Source organism: Lepidochelys kempii, chromosome 23, assembly GCF_965140285.1.
Source record: "Lepidochelys kempii isolate rLepKem1 chromosome 23, rLepKem1.hap1, whole genome shotgun sequence".
Lineage (NCBI taxonomy): Eukaryota > Metazoa > Chordata > Testudines > Cheloniidae > Lepidochelys > Lepidochelys kempii.
Window position 1 is genome coordinate 3314833 of NC_136402.1, and position 19286 is coordinate 3334118.

The following is a 19286-nucleotide window of genomic DNA, read 5'->3' on the forward strand; positions in this document are numbered from 1 at the left end:
GCAGGAAGGAGTGCTCTGGCTGGTGTGTTATTTATCCAGGGCTGCTAAAAGTGTTGGTTAATGGCTGACTAATTAAACAAGGCAGAGAGATAAAGGGAATGTGACCTGCATTAGGACAGCAGGCTGCGGAATGTAGCTCTAACTGGAGCACAGTTTGGTATCTAGCAGTGAGCGGGGAACAGCAAGGGGAAAGCTGGCTTCTTGGCAGGGTAGGGGAAAGTTTAGACCAGTTGGGCAAAACGATCATGAAAGTTCAGCCGCTGAGGTACAAAATCTACTTGATGGTGGCAAAGCTAACCTTTTCCCTTGCCTTTTCCAAAAATCACCCTGGATTCATAGATTCCAAGGCCAGAAGGGACCATTGTGGCTATCGCATTTGCCCCAAATAACTCCTAAAACATAATGTTTTAGAAAAAACATGAGGTAGAAGTTTGCAAGGGGAGCGCTTATTCCAAGGTTGAATAATCGGATGGCAGTACCTTATCTTATGGCTCTTAAGAGAGATGCTGATGAAAAGCCCTGTGTAAGAGCGTGGTGGTGGTGGTAATATACTAATATTTCATGTATATATGTAAAAATACATCTCTAGTAAACTCCCATTTACTTCATTGGAAGCAGGCTTAAGCCAAACCCCAGTGCTTTTGAAAATGCTGGCCCAAAAGGATAGTGAATTCCTGCTTTTTCCTCAGTAAGGCTCAGATCCTGCTTGTGCTGAGCCTCTTCGTCTCCTGTGGAAATCCTTATGACCCAAGTTTTCAGTCCGGGTAGCTGTGCCATTTGTCTAGGAAGGTTTCTGCTTGTAAAGAGAAACTTGACCAAAGTTTGTAGCAAGAAACTCTCTTGGGGAAGTGAAAGGAGGGTGTGAGGTGATTCCACTTCATTCAGTGCCTAGTTAGAGTCTGAAGATACTGAGTCATTAGGTGGAAGTGGTGTGAAACTGTTAATGCCCTGCAGAAGGAAGGGAGTTTTCCTGAGTGTTACAAAAGCTGACCACATAAAACCAGTGTGACTAATAGGGAGGCATAGTTGTGGGTATTGAAGCTTTTACTAGTCATTTGCACAGGTGACTATAGTCAGCAGTGGGCCGTTAGCCCAGATTTCGCTGAGCCAGTAAACCAGGTCGGTGACTAGTGACTGTGGATGCCGGGTCTCTGTAAAGAGAATGACTTGAGGGTGAGGGCTGGAGCTCAGTTAAATTTGGGGCTCTTTAATAGGACAAAAGGATATCATGAAAATCCAGGATTGGATGCACAGAGGTTGTCTCCCATTGCTGTTTTTATTAATCCTTATGTCTATTATGGTAGAGCCTAGGGCGAGCCAAGATTGGGGCCCTCTAGTGCTTGGTGCTGTACACAGAGTAATAGACTGTCCCTGCCCCAAAGAGTTTACAGTCAATGAAGGGGCAGTATATGCTACTCCCTGCAAAGAAACTGGATGGAGGTAGAGGCATCCGTGTGGGGAAAGATGTTCCCGGTACTCCAGAAATACCAGCTCGGCTTGCTCTGTGCTCCATGAATACCAGATGGCTTTGAGATTCATTAAAGGATGTGGGGGGTGGTAATGGAAATCTCCAAGATTAAGAAAGTTCTTGCTGGTTAGGAAGGAGGGTCTGTCCAGGTGCCGGAAATACACAAGCAGCCACTGATGCCTTCCCACTTCAAGGGAGGGATCAGGTGAGGAACCGCTACATGTTTGGGTGAATAAAAAAGTGTCAGTCACACCCCGTGAGTCCAGAACTCTGTCCCAAAGGGTCAATTTGACAGCTTGTGCCTTGCGCTGGATGTGAAAAAGAGGCCGTTCTCCTTTTGTGGTCACTAAAGGTCCGATGGCATTTTTGGCAAGAGCAGGGAACACTCTCTTGATAGCCCAGGGCTTAGTTTAGGAGATCTGTGTATTGTTCCTGGCTTCTTCCCAGATTCCCTGTATGACCTGGGCAAGTCACTTATTAGCTCTGTTCCTCCATTTCCCTAGATGCAAAGAGAGGGGTAATACTTGTCTTAGCAGCCCCGGGGTAGGCATTAATGCATTAAGTATATAAAGCTCTTGGAGATCCTCTGACAAGGGTGTTATAAAAGTGCAGAGTATCATTTGACTCCTGTGTGAATTCAAATGTATGTAATTCCACTTACTCACAAATCCCTTGCAACTTTATTAGGCTACAGGCTTATTCGCTTCCTCTTCTAAGCTATTGTGTAAGCTGCTGTTTGCTGTGAAGCAGCTCTCACGTTCCACCCAAGAGATGGCTGCATTTCAGTGATAAGGGGGAAATGGATTGTATCCGTATGGGGTTTACGGAGTTGAGACGCAATAGAAAGCCTCTGTTTTTGTATGGTGGATTTTTTCAGTCTTGGTACCTTACCTTTTGGTTGTGGGACTGGAAAAGTTTCCAGTGACACTAGCAGAAGCAGGTCCCCGTGGGAAGTCGGTAAGGCTAAGTGCTGGAATTCAAGAATAGTGTGGGCGGGATCTGACTCCTGGCCTGGGAGGAGCAAGTGGGCAGGCCAGCTGGTTGATGCTGGAATGCAATTCCGTCTTGGAAGGCGGGAGGAAGCTTCAAACCAACCAACTGGCTTCTGTGGAAGGAGGTGCAATGAGACACTGAGGAGGAGGGGCCTAAAAGTAATAAATAAGGAACATATGTGTTTGAAGTTGCTCCCTGTGGCTGCCACACAGTCTCCTGCAATCCCCGGGTGGAGATGAAGTCCCAGGAAGAATGGGCTTGTAAGTTTCTTTTGAATGCATCTTTGCCTTTTCCCTGTGTAACTGGGTCTTCTGCCGCAATACCCAAAGCTTTTAGCTTGATTTCAAGGATGGGATTTTCTGTGTAATCTACTTTCACCTGCATGTTTCTTCTAATGTAGCTTGGGGGCCTTGTAAATTGCACAAGTAAATGCTCTGTGATCCTTTCTGGCTGCCTCATATTTCAAAGGAGTTTGCTCTGAGTACACATCTCTAAGGCCTGGTATCCTAGTGGTTGTATCTATGATGGCCAGATGTATTCTGATTTTTGTTAGTGGAGGTAAACGGGGACTGAGATGTGGGGGAACTCCAAACAAACGAGAGAGACGAAGTACAGCCAGGCATACTGCATCTTTGCGATGTGACAGAATTTAAGTCTGTTTAAATATTTCAGCATTAGTTAGCGGAACAAGAGCCGATCGGCTGGGGTGAAGTCAGTGGAGAGGTATCTATGGCACACACTTTGTTGGTAGGTGCTGTAATATGAAGAGGGTTTTTTGGGGGGAGCTCTGTCAGCCTTCAGAGACAGATCGGGCTCTCTTCCCCCTCCCGTGCTTTGTATAGAGCTTTTCCGTTCCATGGAAATTATGGATCTCATGGGCCTTTCCAGACCAGCCAATATCTGGATGGGGGAAAGAAGAATGTGGCTGTTTCATGAGGCATCAGTCTCCATTTGTTCTCTCATTTAGCACTTTGAGAAACAAATTGCTTAAAACAAACAAACAAACAAACCCCCAAACAAACAGGGAGTGGCCCAAACCGCCAGGCTTCCTTTTGTTTGTTTTAATAGTCTGCTCCCATGTTCTTGATCTCTGTGTTAGCAGTTTGTGTTTCTGCTGTGTTGGCTGCTTTTATCGACAAACTGGTTTTTTCCCCCCTGCTGTCAGGCTCCAGATGTTGCATCAGGGTTGGACCCCACTTTGGTGCTGCATAGGGGGAGAAATCTTGCCATCCAAACCGCTGCTGGTGTGATGATGGTCTGTCCGGATTATCTCAATTAGCTGCTCCGCTAACGTAAAACTAGTCCTCATGCGACCACGATAAACTGAGGGATGATTATAGGATATGAAGTGTTCTGCAAAGGTACAGAGAGAAAAGGGTAGAGGGCACTTTTTTTGATGTTAAAAACCTTGAAGGGCTTAATGTTTGAAGTATCAGAGGGGTAGCCGTGTTAGTCTCTATCCACAAAAATAACGAGGAGCCCACCTCTGAAGAAGTGGGTTTTTTACCCACGAAAGCTTATGCCCAAGTAAATTTGTTAGTCTTTAAGGTGCCACCGGACTCCTCATTTTAAAAAAAAAATTAAATCTTCTTTGCTTTCAGATTTTTGCCATTTTGTTTTCGGGCGAGTTAGACACACTTACATCAATTTGCAGATTTCCAAAGTTGTCACCTGATCAGGGCACTGGGAATTTTACCCAGTGATAGGCTTCAGTCTTACACTGCTCCCCTTGATATAAAGTGCAAGGGACTATTAAGTCGGGGCGCTGTGCGTCCGCTCAGATCCAGCTGCGAAGCCTCCCCTAATCAGATTAATACATAGTGTCTCTAGAATTGTTGGGATCAACAAGCAGCGTAAGGATTGCTGCTATTTCTGTCGTGATGAGGGGTCTGGCTAGCTGTGGGGACTGCTAATGGGTAAAGAACTTTTTGAACTGGTGACCTGCAAATCCAGAACAGGTCTGTAGTCACCCGAACAACCTGGTTGTTCAATGGTTTATGTGAGCTGGCAGCATTCAGTGTTGATCCTTGTGGACAGGTGCCAACATCATTCTTGGCAGGCTCTGCACCGGGGTCATGGGGATGGAAATACTGTGTCACCATTTGTCCTTCCAGGTCATGGGTGAGGCACTTGGCCAGAGGGGAGGTTTGCCGTGCGGCTGCCTGGATTATACGTGTTGTGTGGCTTAGAAGGACTTTCTGTGCAGTGTCTAGTACAACGAGTTCCTAATCTATGCCTAGGTGCTTCACGAATACAAATAATAATAATATTAGACTGGGATTTTTCAACTGCAGATTCAGCTGCCTAACTCCCTAGGGGCCTTTGAAAATTCCATCCTTAAGCCTGGTCTATGCTTAAAATTTAGATCCAGCTAGATACCTATAATAACAACAGTGAGAGATTCACACTCCTGAGCGCCATAGTTAAGATGACCTAACCCCCCAGTGTAGGTCAATGGAAGGATTCTTAGGTCAACCCAGCTACCGCCGCTCGGAAAGCTGGATTAATTGTTGCGACTGTAGGAAGAGGCTACACTAGAGCACCCACAGTGTAGATGTGGCCTCAGTTTCCAGAAGTCTCCATCTCGCATCTTTCACCACCACTAAATTCACTCTAAGGACCTGATCCAGTCCTGGGCCTGACTAGTACTTGAATGGAAGACCACCTGGGGATCCCAGCTGCTGCTGTAGGTGGCCTTTCTTTACCATTTTTCTCCTTGTCTTGTCCGCTCCCCTCCCCAGTATTCCCTCTGGAGTTAGTGGCGTTACTTGCAGGAGTAAAGTTTGCATGATAGAGGCCTAAATAGTTCATCAAGTCAGAAGGAGAAGAAGCACGAGTCCTTCTTCAATTCTGCTGCCTGACCAGTAAGTTTAACCGTGTTTCTGTGTGTTGCAGAGGCAGATCCATACATACTCCTGGTGCCTCATGATTGAGAATCTGCTTTATGTTCACTGTTAACCCCCCTGACCTCTGTTGCCTAGCTAAGACCGCTATGCCCACCCACTGCTGCTTTGAGGAGGTCAGGATATTTGCAGATGTTTTTCTTTGTCCGGTTCAGAGCATTCAGCTGATAATTCACCAGCGTCAAGAGTTACAACAAGGATGAATGTGGCTCTGGATTTTTCCTAAGAAGGTGTAGATTTTCTCTTGTTTTTTCCCTCCTCCCCCCCATTACAAAATTTGGCCCACATCTGTTTTTTGAGTTAGCTTTTTGTTCAAAAGTGGAAACTCTTACTAGCTTGTTTGTTCATACTGCGGACTTAACTTGCCTCTTAGAAATGTGCGCAATTGAATCTGAGGATTTTTGGATTGAAATAGATTGCTTTGACAAATGCCTACATCTCAATGTGTCTGAGAAACTTTGTAAAGGGGTTGCCACATATGCTCGCCTACACCAGAGGAGCCAGCCAGATGACTGTGCCAGCCAGTTGCATTTAATAACTTTTGTATTATGGAATTGGCTAGGATGAGCCAGCTGACAGGTTGTCACCCGTTCTCTAGTTTATGAGCTTTCCGCTGTTGTTCTTCTGACCCGGGACTGTGGTTTCTGTCTTCCTTTTTTTTTTAAAGTGTCCCTGTGATGCATTCACTGGATGGCCCATATCAGCTTGAAGATGAGCAGGTGACTATAAGGCCACCAGCACTGTCTAGAATAGTGAAGTTGTAGGTGAGCAGAGGGAGTAGCTATGCGTTGAGGCTTGGGTTTGTGTCAATGACCAGAAATATTCTTGTCTGACCCAGGTGGCTGGTGAAGGGAACATTGGATTACAAGGGCTGTGCATTTACCAGCTGCTAGAAGAGTCGCCTTTCAGACGAGAAACACATTGTTATACTGAGAGTTTCTTTTTTGTCCGTTTGTTGGATTGTTAACTCCTCAAGGCATGCATGGATCGTGATTTTTATCTTGTGCAGGGTTGGGGCCACAGTTGGTACTTGAACAAATGAGAGCTTGGAAAACAGGTTTGATATCCATCCCCTGTCACATTATCAATGGCTAAGAAGATCTCTCTCTCTCGTGCTCACTTTCGTCTTCGCTCCAGAGTGTACTCTAGCTCATTTGGTTGGATTTCCTTTCCTCTAGATATAACTTGTCTGGTCCAAAGGAAGGAAAAGGACGGGTAAGTGAGAGGATGGTGCTTGTCAGAATCATCTTGGATGGAATCATAGAATCATAGAATATCAGGGTTGGAAGGGACCTCAGGAGGTATCTAGTCCAACCCCCTGCTCAAAGCAGGACCAATTCCCAGTTAAATCATCCCAGCCAGGGCTTTGTCAAGCCTGACCTTAAAAACCTCTAAGGAAGGAGATTCTACCACCTCCCTAGGTAACGCATTCCAGTGTTTCACCACCCTCTTAGTGAAAAAGTTTTTCCTAATATCCAATCTAAACCTCCCCCACTGCAACTTGAGACCATTACTCCTCGTTCTGTCATCTGCTACCATTGAGAACAGTCTAGAGCCATCCTCTTTGGAACCCCCTTTCAGGTAGTTGAAAGCAGCTATCAAATCCCCCCTCATTCTTCTCTTCTGCAGGCTAAACAATCCCAGCTCCCTCAGCCTCTCCTCATAACTCATGTGTTCCAGTCCCCTAATCATTTTTGTTGCCCTTCGCTGGACTCTCTCCAATTTATCCACATCCTTCTTGAAGTGTGGGGCCCAAAACTGGACACAGTACTCCAGATGAGGCCTCACCAATGTCGAATAGAGGGGAACGATCACGTCCCTCGATCTGCTCGCTATGCCCCTACTTATACATCCCAAAATGCCATTGGCCTTCTTGGCAACAAGGGCACACTGCTGACTCATATCCAGCTTCTCGTCCACTGTCACCCCTAGGTCCTTTTCCGCAGAACTGCTGCCTAGCCATTCGGTCCCTAGTCTGTAGCTGTGCATTGGGTTCTTCCGTCCTAAGTGCAGGACCCTGCACTTATCCTTATTGAACCTCATCAGATTCCTTTTGGCCCAATCTTCCAATTGGTCTAGGTCCTTCTGTATCCTATCCCTCCCCTCCAGCGTATCTACCACTCCTCCCAGTTTAGTATCATCTGCAAATTTGCTGAGAGTGCAATCCACACCATCCTCCAGATCATTTATGAAGATATTGAATAAAACCGGCCCCAGGACCGACCCTTGGGGCACTCCACTTGATACTGGCTGCCAACTAGACATGGAGCCATTGATCACTACCCGTTGAGCCCGACAATCTAGCCAGCTTTCTACCCATCTTATAGTGCATTCATCCAGCCCATACTTCCTTAACTTGGTGACAAGAATACTATGGGAGACCGTGTCAAAAGCTTTGCTAAAGTCAAGAAACAATACATCCACTGCTTTCCCTTCATCCACAGAACCAGTAATCTCATCATAAAAGGTGATTAGATTAGTCAGGCATGACCTTCCCTTGGTGAATCCATGCTGGCTGTTCCTGATCACTTTCCTCTCATGCAAGTGCTTCAGGATTGATTCTTTGAGGACCTGCTCCATGATTTTTCCAGGAACTGAGGTGAGGCTGACTGGCCTGTAGTTCCCAGGATCTTCCTTCTTCCCTTTTTTGAAGACAAACCCTTCATCTTCTCTGTGCCAGTTTCTGGAAAATTTCTTTGTTTCTGTAGTGATTTGCCAGCACTTTGAACTGCAACTGGGCAGGACCAAAGCTGTATCTTTGATTTTTATTTATTTATTTTTTTTAAGAGGACACAGATGCTTAATGATGTAAACAGACGTTCATTGTTGCCTGGCTTTGTTTCTACAAGAAAAAATACATTTGGGTTCACCCCATGGCCAGATTTCCTGTGTAATGCCAATCCAGAGCACAGCTCTAAGCCCTCTGTAAAACCCTCTTGAGTCTGCTTTGAACTTTGCGTAGTGGAGTTTCTGAAATGGTAATAACAGACCATCCAGTGTCCAATTCCTGATCTGAGTCTGTGTTTAAAAACCCCCAACTCAGAACACTGATCTGGAAACACTATCTTTAAATCTGACGCTCTGTTTTAAAACCTCTGCCTCCCCCCCCACATAAAGAGGAATATTGGCTCTTTAATTTCTGCCCAAGATCAACAAAACTACACCCAAGTACAAGTGCTTTGTACTTCACTAAAAAGGAATGGGATCAGGCTGTACAGCTCACAGCTGGAACCCCTGGACTCCCTGGCACCGCAGTTCGGACCCCAGCTGGGTCAGCTCAGCCCCTTTATTCTTTTGGAGGCAGATAAACTGGGGTCCAGGAAGAGAGTTAAAGGGTCATAGGACTGGAAGGAGACCTCCTGCATCCATGAGTCCAGTCCTTGCTGTCACAGCCAACTCTGTGCGACCATCCCATTCATAAATGTATCAAGTGCCAATTTAGAACAAGTTTGGTGGTTTGCCCCCACTGCTACTGTTGCAAGGTTATTCCAGAGCCTCCCTCCTCTGATGGCTAGAAACCACCTTCTCCAGCCTCCATTGATCCCTGACTAGTTGATCCCCATTTGTTCTTGTGCCAGCATCATCCTTTAGCTTCAATAGCTCTTCTCTCTTTCTGGTGTTTACCTCCCCCACCTGCCCCCAGTGTATTCATAGAGAGCCATCAGATCCACTCCCAGCCTTCGTTTTGCTAGGCTATACAAGCCTAGCTCTTTCAGCCTCCTGATCATCCTAGTCATCAGTCTCTGCACCTGTTCCCGTTTGGATTAATCTTTCATGCTGGACGGGTGGGAGGAATTCTCTTGAACAAATCATGCCCAGGCATTGGGAGTGGACATGAAAGACCCCATGGAGGCACCCCTCATGTGATTTCAGAAGATTTCGCTCCTTCATTCTGCATGCAGTGCGTCATGTACCTTCCTTGCTCAACGGCAGGTGCTTTGCAGTATGCATATAGCTTGCAAAGCCACTTAGCAATCCTTTTCGATTAAAGGCCCGTTTGTGTTGCTTCAGGTCAGTGATACTCAGACTTCAGTGGTCCAGGAGCCAAGAAAGAGCCACAGTAGTGTGAACTGATTGTTTCATTTTGTTTCTCTCTCTCTCTCATATATATATACCGTGCATGTGTGTATAATATTCTCACAGCAAATTGACTGACCAGCTATTCTATAATTGGTTAATAACATAGTAAAAGCATCTTGATTAGCCAATAACTTGAATTGGTTGGTTGTTAATTGAATCGGTGTTTTAATATGTGCTGCAAAGAACCACTTGCAGCTCCCGAGCCTCAGTCTGAGTATCGCTGCTTTTGGGTGCAATATATGGGCCCGAAGAGTCAAAGGCCTGTAACTGACCAACATTAAACAGTTTTAAACAAGGTTCAGGGTTTGATATACAAAGACCTCTGCCTGTTGAGTACCATGGAAAACACACCATTAGAAATCCGTTTGAACCTTTAATAAAAGAAAGAAAAACAGGTAAAGCGTTTGAAATGTAAAGTTACTAAATAAGGCTTTCATTTTAACACATCTCTTGTCTCTTTCTATCTACTCAGGGAAATCTTTTTAGAAAGACACTTCCGCCCCTCGTTTGACAGTCTCTTAGATGGTTTTACACTTGGTAATAACTGTCTTTTTGGGGAAAGGGAAGACATTTAGTTGAGATGGGCTGGAGCTGTTGTTGCTGTTAGTCTGTTCCTGTTTGCTAGAAGGCAAAACAAGACCATCACTCACCAGGGGAAAGAAAAGAACAGCAAAGATAGAAAATGCAGCTTCTGTCTCTGGTTCTGACTCTCACTTGTAACCTCGCTGCTGGAGGAGAAATAGGCCCAGCACATGGTCTGATCAGCCATTCTGAGACCTGGCAAGCTGCTGCCAGCATCGGACTGGGAAACAGCTGTTTTTGTTAAGCCACATATTAGACAGAAGGCAAAAGGATAGGGATACGATAGAGAAGAAATACAGCAAGGAAGGAAAAGGAACACACTAGGGCAGGCGGTGGGGGGGAGATGTGACAAAGTCTTACATCCCAGGTGGTGGTCAGGATTTAGCCAGACCCAGTGGAGGCGGCGGTGTCATCTGGCTCCCTCTCTCTGGCCCTGTCTAGTCGGGACATCTCTCAGGATTAGGATGAGGAAGGTCCATGGTCCTAGGAGGTGGTGGGGGTGGCAGCCATATGATGCTCTCTTCTTCCTCTTTTCTTTTCTTTCAGTCAGCCAGTATTACAGTAGCCTCTCTGCCTGTCCATCTCTGTTAACTTCCCCCAAAGTCTGTTCTGTTTAAGAACCCCAAAAGCTCCCCATTGAGTTCACAATTTAAGATAAATTTATAGGCCCAATTATCACTACAGGCACCATAGAAACATCATCACCCCCTTCGGGAGGAATCTCGTTTTGTGGTGGTGTTTGGGTCATTACCATGTGCTCTTTCCCTTTGAGCAGCATCTCCGTGACCCCACAGCATGCAAAGACTTGCAGATCAGTCAGATCTATCCCTGATCCAGTCAGCTCGCTGTGGAATAGCATATACATTACTGAAACAGATACTTACTCTTATCAATTGACTGGGATTTGGAAAACTTTGAGAGCTAACCCTACAGAAAATACCTCATGCGAGCCAGGAAGCCATTGGGGCTATTTTAGCTAATGATTGCTCATATGAGGTTTGGGCTCTTGCTTCAGTTGTCCCCATGGGGAGAAGCGCCCCATAAACATCTGCAGAGCTTACCCCCATGTCCTCCCTTGCCATCATGCCTACGAACAACTTGGCAGGAGGGGAAACTGGTGTGCTGTGATTGATACGGTCTCATAGTTTCCTTGTGCTCCTCTGTTTGTTTGTCTAACCTAGCACAATGGGGTCCTGGGCCATGATTCCTAGGCACTACCGCAGTAGAAAGGCTTCGGTGGTAGAACTTTTCTTAACTATTGTCCATATCTATGTAGTATGAGTGCCCCTCAGAAATTAGGTATCCCTGGCTGGTCCTTCCCTGCCAGCAGAGGTAGACATGGACGATGGGCAGAAAGTTTGCGGGGGTTCGTGAGTAGCATGAATGTATGCAGAACTTTGCGGGGAAGGCAACCCAAAGAGGAGATGATTTCTGAGTACCGCGAAGCCAGTGGTCTCATCTCTTCAAGGGGTGAGTTCCATAAGCCAGATTCTGTGAAGCTTCTGTCCGCAGCCCTTAGCAGCTTTTCTCCATGGGTCAAGACAGTAGAACCTCAGAATTATGAACACCTCAGGAAGGGAGGTCGTTCGCAACTCTGAACAAACCGTGATGGTTCTTTCTAAAGTTTGCAACTAACATTGACTTCTACAGCTTTGAAACTTTGCTATGCAGAAGAAAAATGCTGTTTCCCCTTTATGTGTTAATAGTTTACCTTTAGCACAGTACTTTACTGTATTTGCTGCTTTTTTCTTGTTTGTTTTTTTGGTCTCTGCTGCTGCCTGTGTACTTCTGGTTCCAAATGAGGTGTGCGGTTGACTAGTTAAGTTCGTAACTCTGAGCTGCTTCTTGGGTTTCTCTGTGGGGAAGAATGGAGCTGCCACCGGAGGCTGCGGACATTAAGATCCCTCAGTAGCTAGGGATGTAAATAATGTACAATTGTAATAGTTTAAACGGGTTAAACATTTAACCGTTAGGATCCACTGCTATCCTGCGTGCTCAGGGTCCCCTTCCTCTTAGTTAATCCTAATTTTTTCACTTACCGGCACCCTCCATTCACCCCACATGCTGGATAAAAGAGCTTTTTCTGTTCTTCTATTTAGGCACCTAAATTTAAATTTTATTTATTTATTTAAGGAGCATAAGTTTGAAAACATGGGCTGTAATTTTTTCGCTGACCGTTTCTTGTCAGGTTTGCAACCAGATAACACTTACAGGACATGAAGTACGTCTAATATCTTAAAGCATCTCTACTCTGGGAGATTCCGCGTGGTTGATACCCCTGTTTTTGTAAGAAAAGTTTAATTTGCTCAGTGGTGGCAAGGTCCAGGGGAGTTTCGCTGTCCTAGCAATTGTGGTATGTTTATGACCATCGAGCTTTAAAGCTGTTTGGCCTTTTTCTCATCAGCTATCAATTCCAGAGAGCCACGAACACAGTTCGGCGTGCATAGCTGGATGCTGCTCCGTGTGCCAGTTGGAGGGTTAAGGAGGACAGGTGTCGAAATGTCACCAGATCTTGGCAGGCTTGGACTCGGGCTGTGAAAACATTAGGCAGTGCTGCCTGAAGTTGTTCCTGTCACAAAGGAGCAATGCCATGCTCTGGTTTTAATCCCGAAGAATATCTCCTTTCTTTGTCTTGCTCCTGCAGTGCCTGTAGCTACTGCAGAGCCCACTGATCTTCTTCGGCTCTCCCCTGGGTCCCAGGCAGAGGGGCCCCGCCACCCAAGTGCAGCGTGAGGAGCACCGAGCAAATGGCCTAGTGATGTGGAAACATCCACAGCCTGCAGGAGGGAATGGCTTGTTCTAGGGGAACCCCTGGACGTCAGTAGCCATTTGGGGCCGGGGGGTAGGTAGTGGCTCGGACTGAATTGCAGTGCCTCAGAGCCATCGCAGGGTGGCGGGTTCCCGCGGCAGTCATGTTACTTGGCATATATTGAACGTGGTGTCGAGTTCTGTGATTTATTTTTGGTGGCTCTCCTTGACTCCCACTTGATGAGGAGGTTTCTTGAGGGTCAAGTCTTCGTGTGTTTTAGTGGGTAGTTCTAGAGTGCAGGGAGATGACAGCCAGGGCTCTGGTGGATTCTCTTGTAGAAGCATTAAAAGACAGACTATGTTGAAGGAGCAACATGCAGCATAGCCTTTGGGAAAGATCCTCAGAGTCTAAGCCTTCTCTTGCTCTTCTGCCAGGGCTGAAAGGTCGAACAGGACAGGGCAGAGAAGACTCTGTATGCTCTATCTGGGCTCAGGAGGCTGTTGTTTCTGACCATGTCAGTGTCACGGTCTGATCGTTCATGCATACCGCAGACCATCTGCCTGGCACAGCCTGGAGTGAGAAGCGGGTTGTGTTTTCCAAAGATTAGCTAGGGAGGATGCACTCTGAATATCCAGTGCTGAAGACCCTTTTCTGCTTTTTGAATTTGGGACACATTTTCTTGTGACATTGGGAGACGCCTCTCCATCTCTTTAATGCGAAGTGACTGTCCTGAACACCAGCTTTCCCAGACGTCAGCTTGATCTTGGGTGAACTCCCATGGCTAGTAACAGAGGGATTCCTGCTCCTGTCTACATGTGGCTGAGATCTTCTCTGTTCTCTAAGCAGTCAGGAGGAGAGTTGTGGGAAGAAGGCGGCTTAAGCATAATGCTTTTGTGAATTCTGGTACAGAGTACCTGCCCCTCTCGGAGCCAGGTGGTAACAGTGTGGTGCTAGCATCCTTCCCCTTCCGCTTTCAGAACATGTGCATTTTCGGTTGGTATCAAACTCAATTTCCCAGGTGTGCTACAGTGCATTGGAAACCCGGGCTCAGACTCGGGTTTGAGCCCCACCCCCATATTGTCCACACACACACACATACATCTGTCTGACTTGAGTCAGCAAGCACTCGGGTTCCAGGCCCCATCCAGGGAGGAAGGGGTCTACACACAAGCCCTGCTGAGACTCTGGTCCAAACCCTATCACTTCGCAGCGTGGACGCAGCTCAAGCCGCGGAAGGTCTGTGTGGTTCAGTAGGGACCCGTTAGCCCTGTGGTAAGACCTGGCTCCAGCAGTTATAAACCTAGATTTACAATGCAGTGTGGATGCTCGAGTATGGGCTTAAAAATACCAAGTCCGCATGCCCAGGTCCCACAGATATGGGTCCACAGAGCCATGTAGACATACCCATAGAGCCTTTCATCTCTAGGCCACTGGTTCTAATCCAGGTCAGTAGTGAAACAGTGGGGAGCTATCTGGCGGTGGCCAATGAGCTGCTGAGGCTCGGACCGATTTCCATCGGGCAGGTATCCATATCATGAACAATACCCACGCTTGATGCTAATGACATCCCCTTGTCCGCCCTTGTTAGAGGCTGAGGATTGAGTAGACCATAGAGACGAAACACCCCCTCCCCCCGACCTGTAGAATTGGTCTCTTCTGCTCCTAGTTGATGCACTGTGGGCTGGGTTTACAGGGCTTCCGAGAGGGGGGTCGGTTTCAGGCTTCTGGAATGTTGGATTGGGGCTGATGTTAGTCTGATCAGAATGTACCTAGCTATCCGGAAATTGACAAAAGGCCTTCAGGCAGTCTGACGTGAGAGGTAGCCTGGGGAGAAAAATCCAGCCTCATTGTTCTACATCATTTGTGGTGCTGGGCAATAGTCTAGAGTGCCCAAGAAGTAATTTGCCAGGCGCTGCTGTTAGTGGCCTCTATCTTAATTTACTGTGTAGCAGATAACTGCACAGGGAAAGCCCAATTCTGTTTCTGCTCAAGTGTGGGGGGGAAAACTTGGACAGGTTTCAATGGGAGCAGGATCGGGCTCAGCGTTTACAGAAATCATAGACCTGTAGGATGGGAAGGGACCTCAGTAGGTCATCTAGTCCAGTCCCCTGCACTGAGGCAGCACGTGCATCTTCCAAGATGGATGGGATTAGAAATTGGTGCTGGTGAGCAACTCTGTCCTGACCCTGCAGTTTGCACAAGGAAGGTGTGAACCTGCTGCTGCCCTGGAATGGGGTATAGCCCTGCTTCCTTCTAGTCCTTTTTACTTAGCTGCTTGGAAGCCAGAAAAGGGGCAAATGGGATGGCGGGGAGAAAGAGTCTGTATTCTAAAGTTGGTTCCTCTTGGGAAATGATTAAAGCCATAAAGGGATTATTCTTCAATTGCTTGATTAGCTTCTAAACATTGGCACTTTAAAATGTTTGAGATATTTAGTTTCACTCTAAATATAAGGTGCCTCATGGCCCAAGTCCCAGGAATCCTTTTGCCTTTCTCTCTAGCACCTTTCATCCATGTTCTTGTGAGTGGGGCTGATTATCACCTTTTTACAAGTAGGGAAACCGAGGCAGAGTGGGGCAGTGGTTTACCTGAAGCCACATAGTGGCAGAGCAAGAAATAGAACCCACAATTGCTGACTCCAGTCTCTCTCGTTCCAGCCACTAGAGATCATGCATCTCCGTGCTCCTGGGCTCTCTTCCCAGCTATCTGTCCTCAGCAAGCTGAAGGCTAGACTCTCTCCCACGGGCAGGAGAGATCATGCTCTCTGATCTCTACTCTAAGCAGTGCCTGAGAGAGGAGGACAGCTCTGTGAAGTTACAAGCAAGAGATTGCCTGTTAGGTCACTGCCAGATTTAGATTCACGTTCCAAAGCAGCTTGCCTGTGTGCTCTTCTCCTTGCAGTTGCTAGAACTTCATTTTAATGGTTTTATTTTCTTCCTAGTTCTAAATTTAAATATTAATCCAAAATCAGGGACAACTGGCAAGCAAGTAAGGCAAAATGCCTTCAGGTCGGGGATCCAAACCCAGGTGTTCTGTTGGAAGAATAACAACACAAGTACAAGTTATTTAATATGGGAAGCGGAGAGTAAATGAAGGACGAAAACATAGGATCACTTTGACTGGGAATATATTTATCCTGTGCCTTTGAGATCTCAGGGCTCTAGAACACGACTGGTCTTCTCTGTGCACATCCAGAGCTGGCAGCCTTGGGATTCTGCTTCCCATGTGGAAACGGGGAAGTGACTGGCCCAAGATCTCGCAGTGGGTTGGTACAATTGCAAAGGGAACCCAGTAACAAGCCCTAATATATCTGAGGGCACATCCATCCCATGATTCCTAGCGCTGCAGGACCATGAATTCTCCTGCAGTATGCTGTGGGAGAACTGGTGGGTTCCTTCTGGGCCCATGGTGGGAGGATAGTGGGCAGGCCTTGGAGGACTAACAGCACTCAAGTGGAGCTTGCAGAGTGGCTGTTTAGCAGCTGCCAGGCTGTGCCCACTCGAGCTGTAGCTTATACGGCTTCAGGCCAGCCAACCCAAGTTAACAGCACTACTGTGGGCGAGTGAAGGGTTATCTGCATGTGGACGGAAGCTGAGTTAAGGTCAACACTCGCTGCAAACCAACCCTAGAAAGCAATCACACGCGCGGTCCTTGCAAAGCCTCCCATGCCAGAGTTGGCGATGAAGCTGAGCCCTGAGTTGGATGGGTGACCCTGAACTCCCCAGTCACCCCTGGCAGAGGTCCCTCCAGTTCAGGGTTGGGTGGAGGAAGCTTGCTGTGTCTCTTGCGGTGCACCAGCTTTCTAGATAAAGGCCTCCATTCTCTGGGGCTGTCACTTCAGGACTATTCACTGGAGCTAGCTTAATTATGTAAAAATAAATGATTTATTTTTCCCTTTGGAACATCAATTAGTTTTACATTAGACAGTGGAGCTGCATATGGCAGCTGGTTCCCATTAATTAAAAATGCTTATTTTTAAGCAGAAAATTATGAGGTGAAACGGGCCAGATTTTGTATCCTGCCATATCAGCGCTGACTCGAGTTTTCTAGGTGCTCAGGTTGCTCTGTGTGTGTGTGAGAGAGAGAGAGCGCGCGCTAGCTGGCTCTCTGGGATTGCCCTGGCTGTTTTTTCTTTTACTGTTGGGTTTGGTTCTGTTTCCCAGTTGATTCAGGGCTGCTTGAGACTTTCTGTCGCAAGGCAAATGGCATCTGGTACTGGAGACAGATGTAATTAGAAAGGTCTTGGTGTAATTGCTGGTCCAGTGCACCACCTGAGTGACCATACATCAGAATTCTGAATCCTCAGACGGCAGCGCTTCGCCCATCTCTAGGACTTTCCATTTGCGGGTCTCAAAGTTCCTTACAAACAAGACAGACTTTGGCTTCCTAAGATGTCCAACATAGAGGAGAATTATCCCTATTCTGCAGATGGGTAAGCAAATAAATGAGAGGCGAAGTGACTTCTTTAAAGCTGGCCTGCGAAGGGGTTGACATTTTGGGTAGACGGGACCTGGATTTCTAATGTGTTGGGAATCCAGTGGTGAGGCTGTTAGCTAGGGAGACCTGCTCCCATTTCAAGGCGGGGTAGATCAAAGCACATTACAGAGCTCTTAGTGCCCGGCAGCAGGGTCTGTGTGAACACTTAATGCATGGCAGGCTAGATATACAGCCCAGCTTGCTGCGAGCTAACAGACTAGCCCCAAGTCTCTCTCTGCCTCAGTTACTCCTCTGATGATAGCACTGTCCTACCTCAAGGGGGGTGTTGTGAGGATAAATGCAGAAGATTGAGATGGGGTCAACATAGGTATTATGGATGGGATATAAAAACGAGCCATCAGGCTGCCTTTGTACCTCATAAATAAGCATAAAAAGGGCACAAGGCCTTTATTTAGATCAGTGGTTCTCAACTGGGGGTACACGTACCCCTGGGGGTACACAGAGGTCTTCTGGGGGGTTCATCAACGCATCTAGATATTTGCCTGGCTTTACTACGGGCTACGTAAAAAGCATTAGTGAAGACAGTACACACTAAAATTTCATACAGACAATGACTTGTTTGTTCAGCTCTATATACTATCCACTGAAATGTCAGTACAATATTTATATTCCAATCTGTTATAATTACGTGGTAAAAATGAGAGAGTCGGCCATTTGTCAGTAACAGTGTGTCTGTGACACTTCTGTATTATGTCTGATTTTGTAAGCAAGTCGTCTTTAAGTGAGGTGAAAGTTGGGGTATGCTAGACAAACCCAACTCCTGAAGGGGTCCAGTCTGGAAAGGTTGAGAACCCCTGATTTAGACCACCTGGAAGATCCCATGGTAAGAAGCAGGAGTAGAATTTAAACCTAGGAGATGGTGTCTGTGTGTTGCAGTAGCATCTAGAGGCTCAACAGAGCTGGACGTTACGGACATGTGAAGAGCAAAGGGGCTGTCCCAGCCCCATAGTAACCCAAAAACCATCTGTCCTCTCCTGGGTTAGGTGACGTCTCTCTCCCCTGTGGGTGGCAGGGGAGAATGATCATTGCTGCCCGTGACTTGTGTGCTGTTTGTTCAGTGTATCAGACAAAACAAGTTATTGGCTCCTCCCTTGTCCTATACGGTGTCTGTGCTCATTTGCCTCCCAGAGACTTCCGACTTGTTTAGAACCACTCCTGAATCAAAACTGGTTTGGCGTGGTCTCTCGGGACAGCTGGTACTGGGCAGCTTGGAGGAAACAGGAAGGGAAATTGTCTTAAGCTGTGATGAGCCTTAGGTGGAGAACTGGTTAAACAAACCAACCAACCCATGAGGAAGGAATGAGCTGTGACATGTCAGCAAAGCAAAACAATTGAGGTGGAGATTCAGTGTGTCACTGTACAATGAGGTGACCTTTAAACGTCTGCACAGCTGTTCTTATTAGTGCCAGAAGCGTGTATGTGTGTGTGTGTGTGTGTGTGTGTGGGACTTAACAGAAATAGATATGTTCCCTCCCCGGAAAGAGTGAGCCTGTAAAAACGTAGCCACGTTGAGGACACGTGAGGGGGGTTTCCAGGATCTGCCTCCAAATTAAGCTGACATAGGAAGGAAGTGAGAGAGTTTGAGGGGAAACTAACGAAGATGATGCAAAACATGCTTGGCATAAAGCTTTGGAAAACCAGATTTTTAAACTGGACACCCGGGACAAGAAAGAGAAGCAGGTGGCTGTAGAGATGAGGTCATCTGGGGAAAGGCCATCGGAAAGTGAGGGGGTTTGAAGATGGAAAGACACATGGACAGGAATATTGTTCTGACCAGGAATGGCACATGAGCGAACCCAAAGGTGGAAGAGGTAGCCAGGTTAGGATCAAGGTGAGAGATTTCACACTGTTCCTTCAGTATGAGCTGGTACAGGGGTACCCGTGAGTGGCCAGGAGCCCTGAAAAGCTCCATGTTGCCAATGTGCACTGCTCTGTCTCGTAAATGTCTCCTTCTGAGCTTTGGCAGGACAGACGTAGCACAGAAGGGTTGGATTTCTCCTGGGCATTTCCCGTTCA

At 46.9% G+C, this 19286-nt stretch overlaps 1 protein-coding gene across 7 annotated transcripts in view; it reads left to right on the forward strand.

Annotated features, from left to right (window-relative positions):
- PAK4 (p21 (RAC1) activated kinase 4) overlaps positions 1 to 19286 on the forward strand; it is a 91120-nt gene that overhangs the window by 41555 nt on the left and 30279 nt on the right. Inside the window, exon 2 of one of the 7 annotated variants that reach the window (XM_073321954.2) lies at positions 16937 to 17205. The exons of 3 other annotated variants lie outside the window; for them this stretch is intronic. In XM_073321954.2, coding sequence (XP_073178055.1) covers positions 17202 to 17205 — 4 coding nt within the window. In that variant the 5' untranslated portion in view covers positions 16937 to 17201. Of the gene's footprint in view, positions 1 to 2287; positions 2722 to 16936; positions 17206 to 18485; positions 19102 to 19286 lie in introns of those variants that run through there. 3 more of the 7 variants (XM_073321953.2, XM_073321959.2, XM_073321958.2) reach the window with 3 other exon arrangements.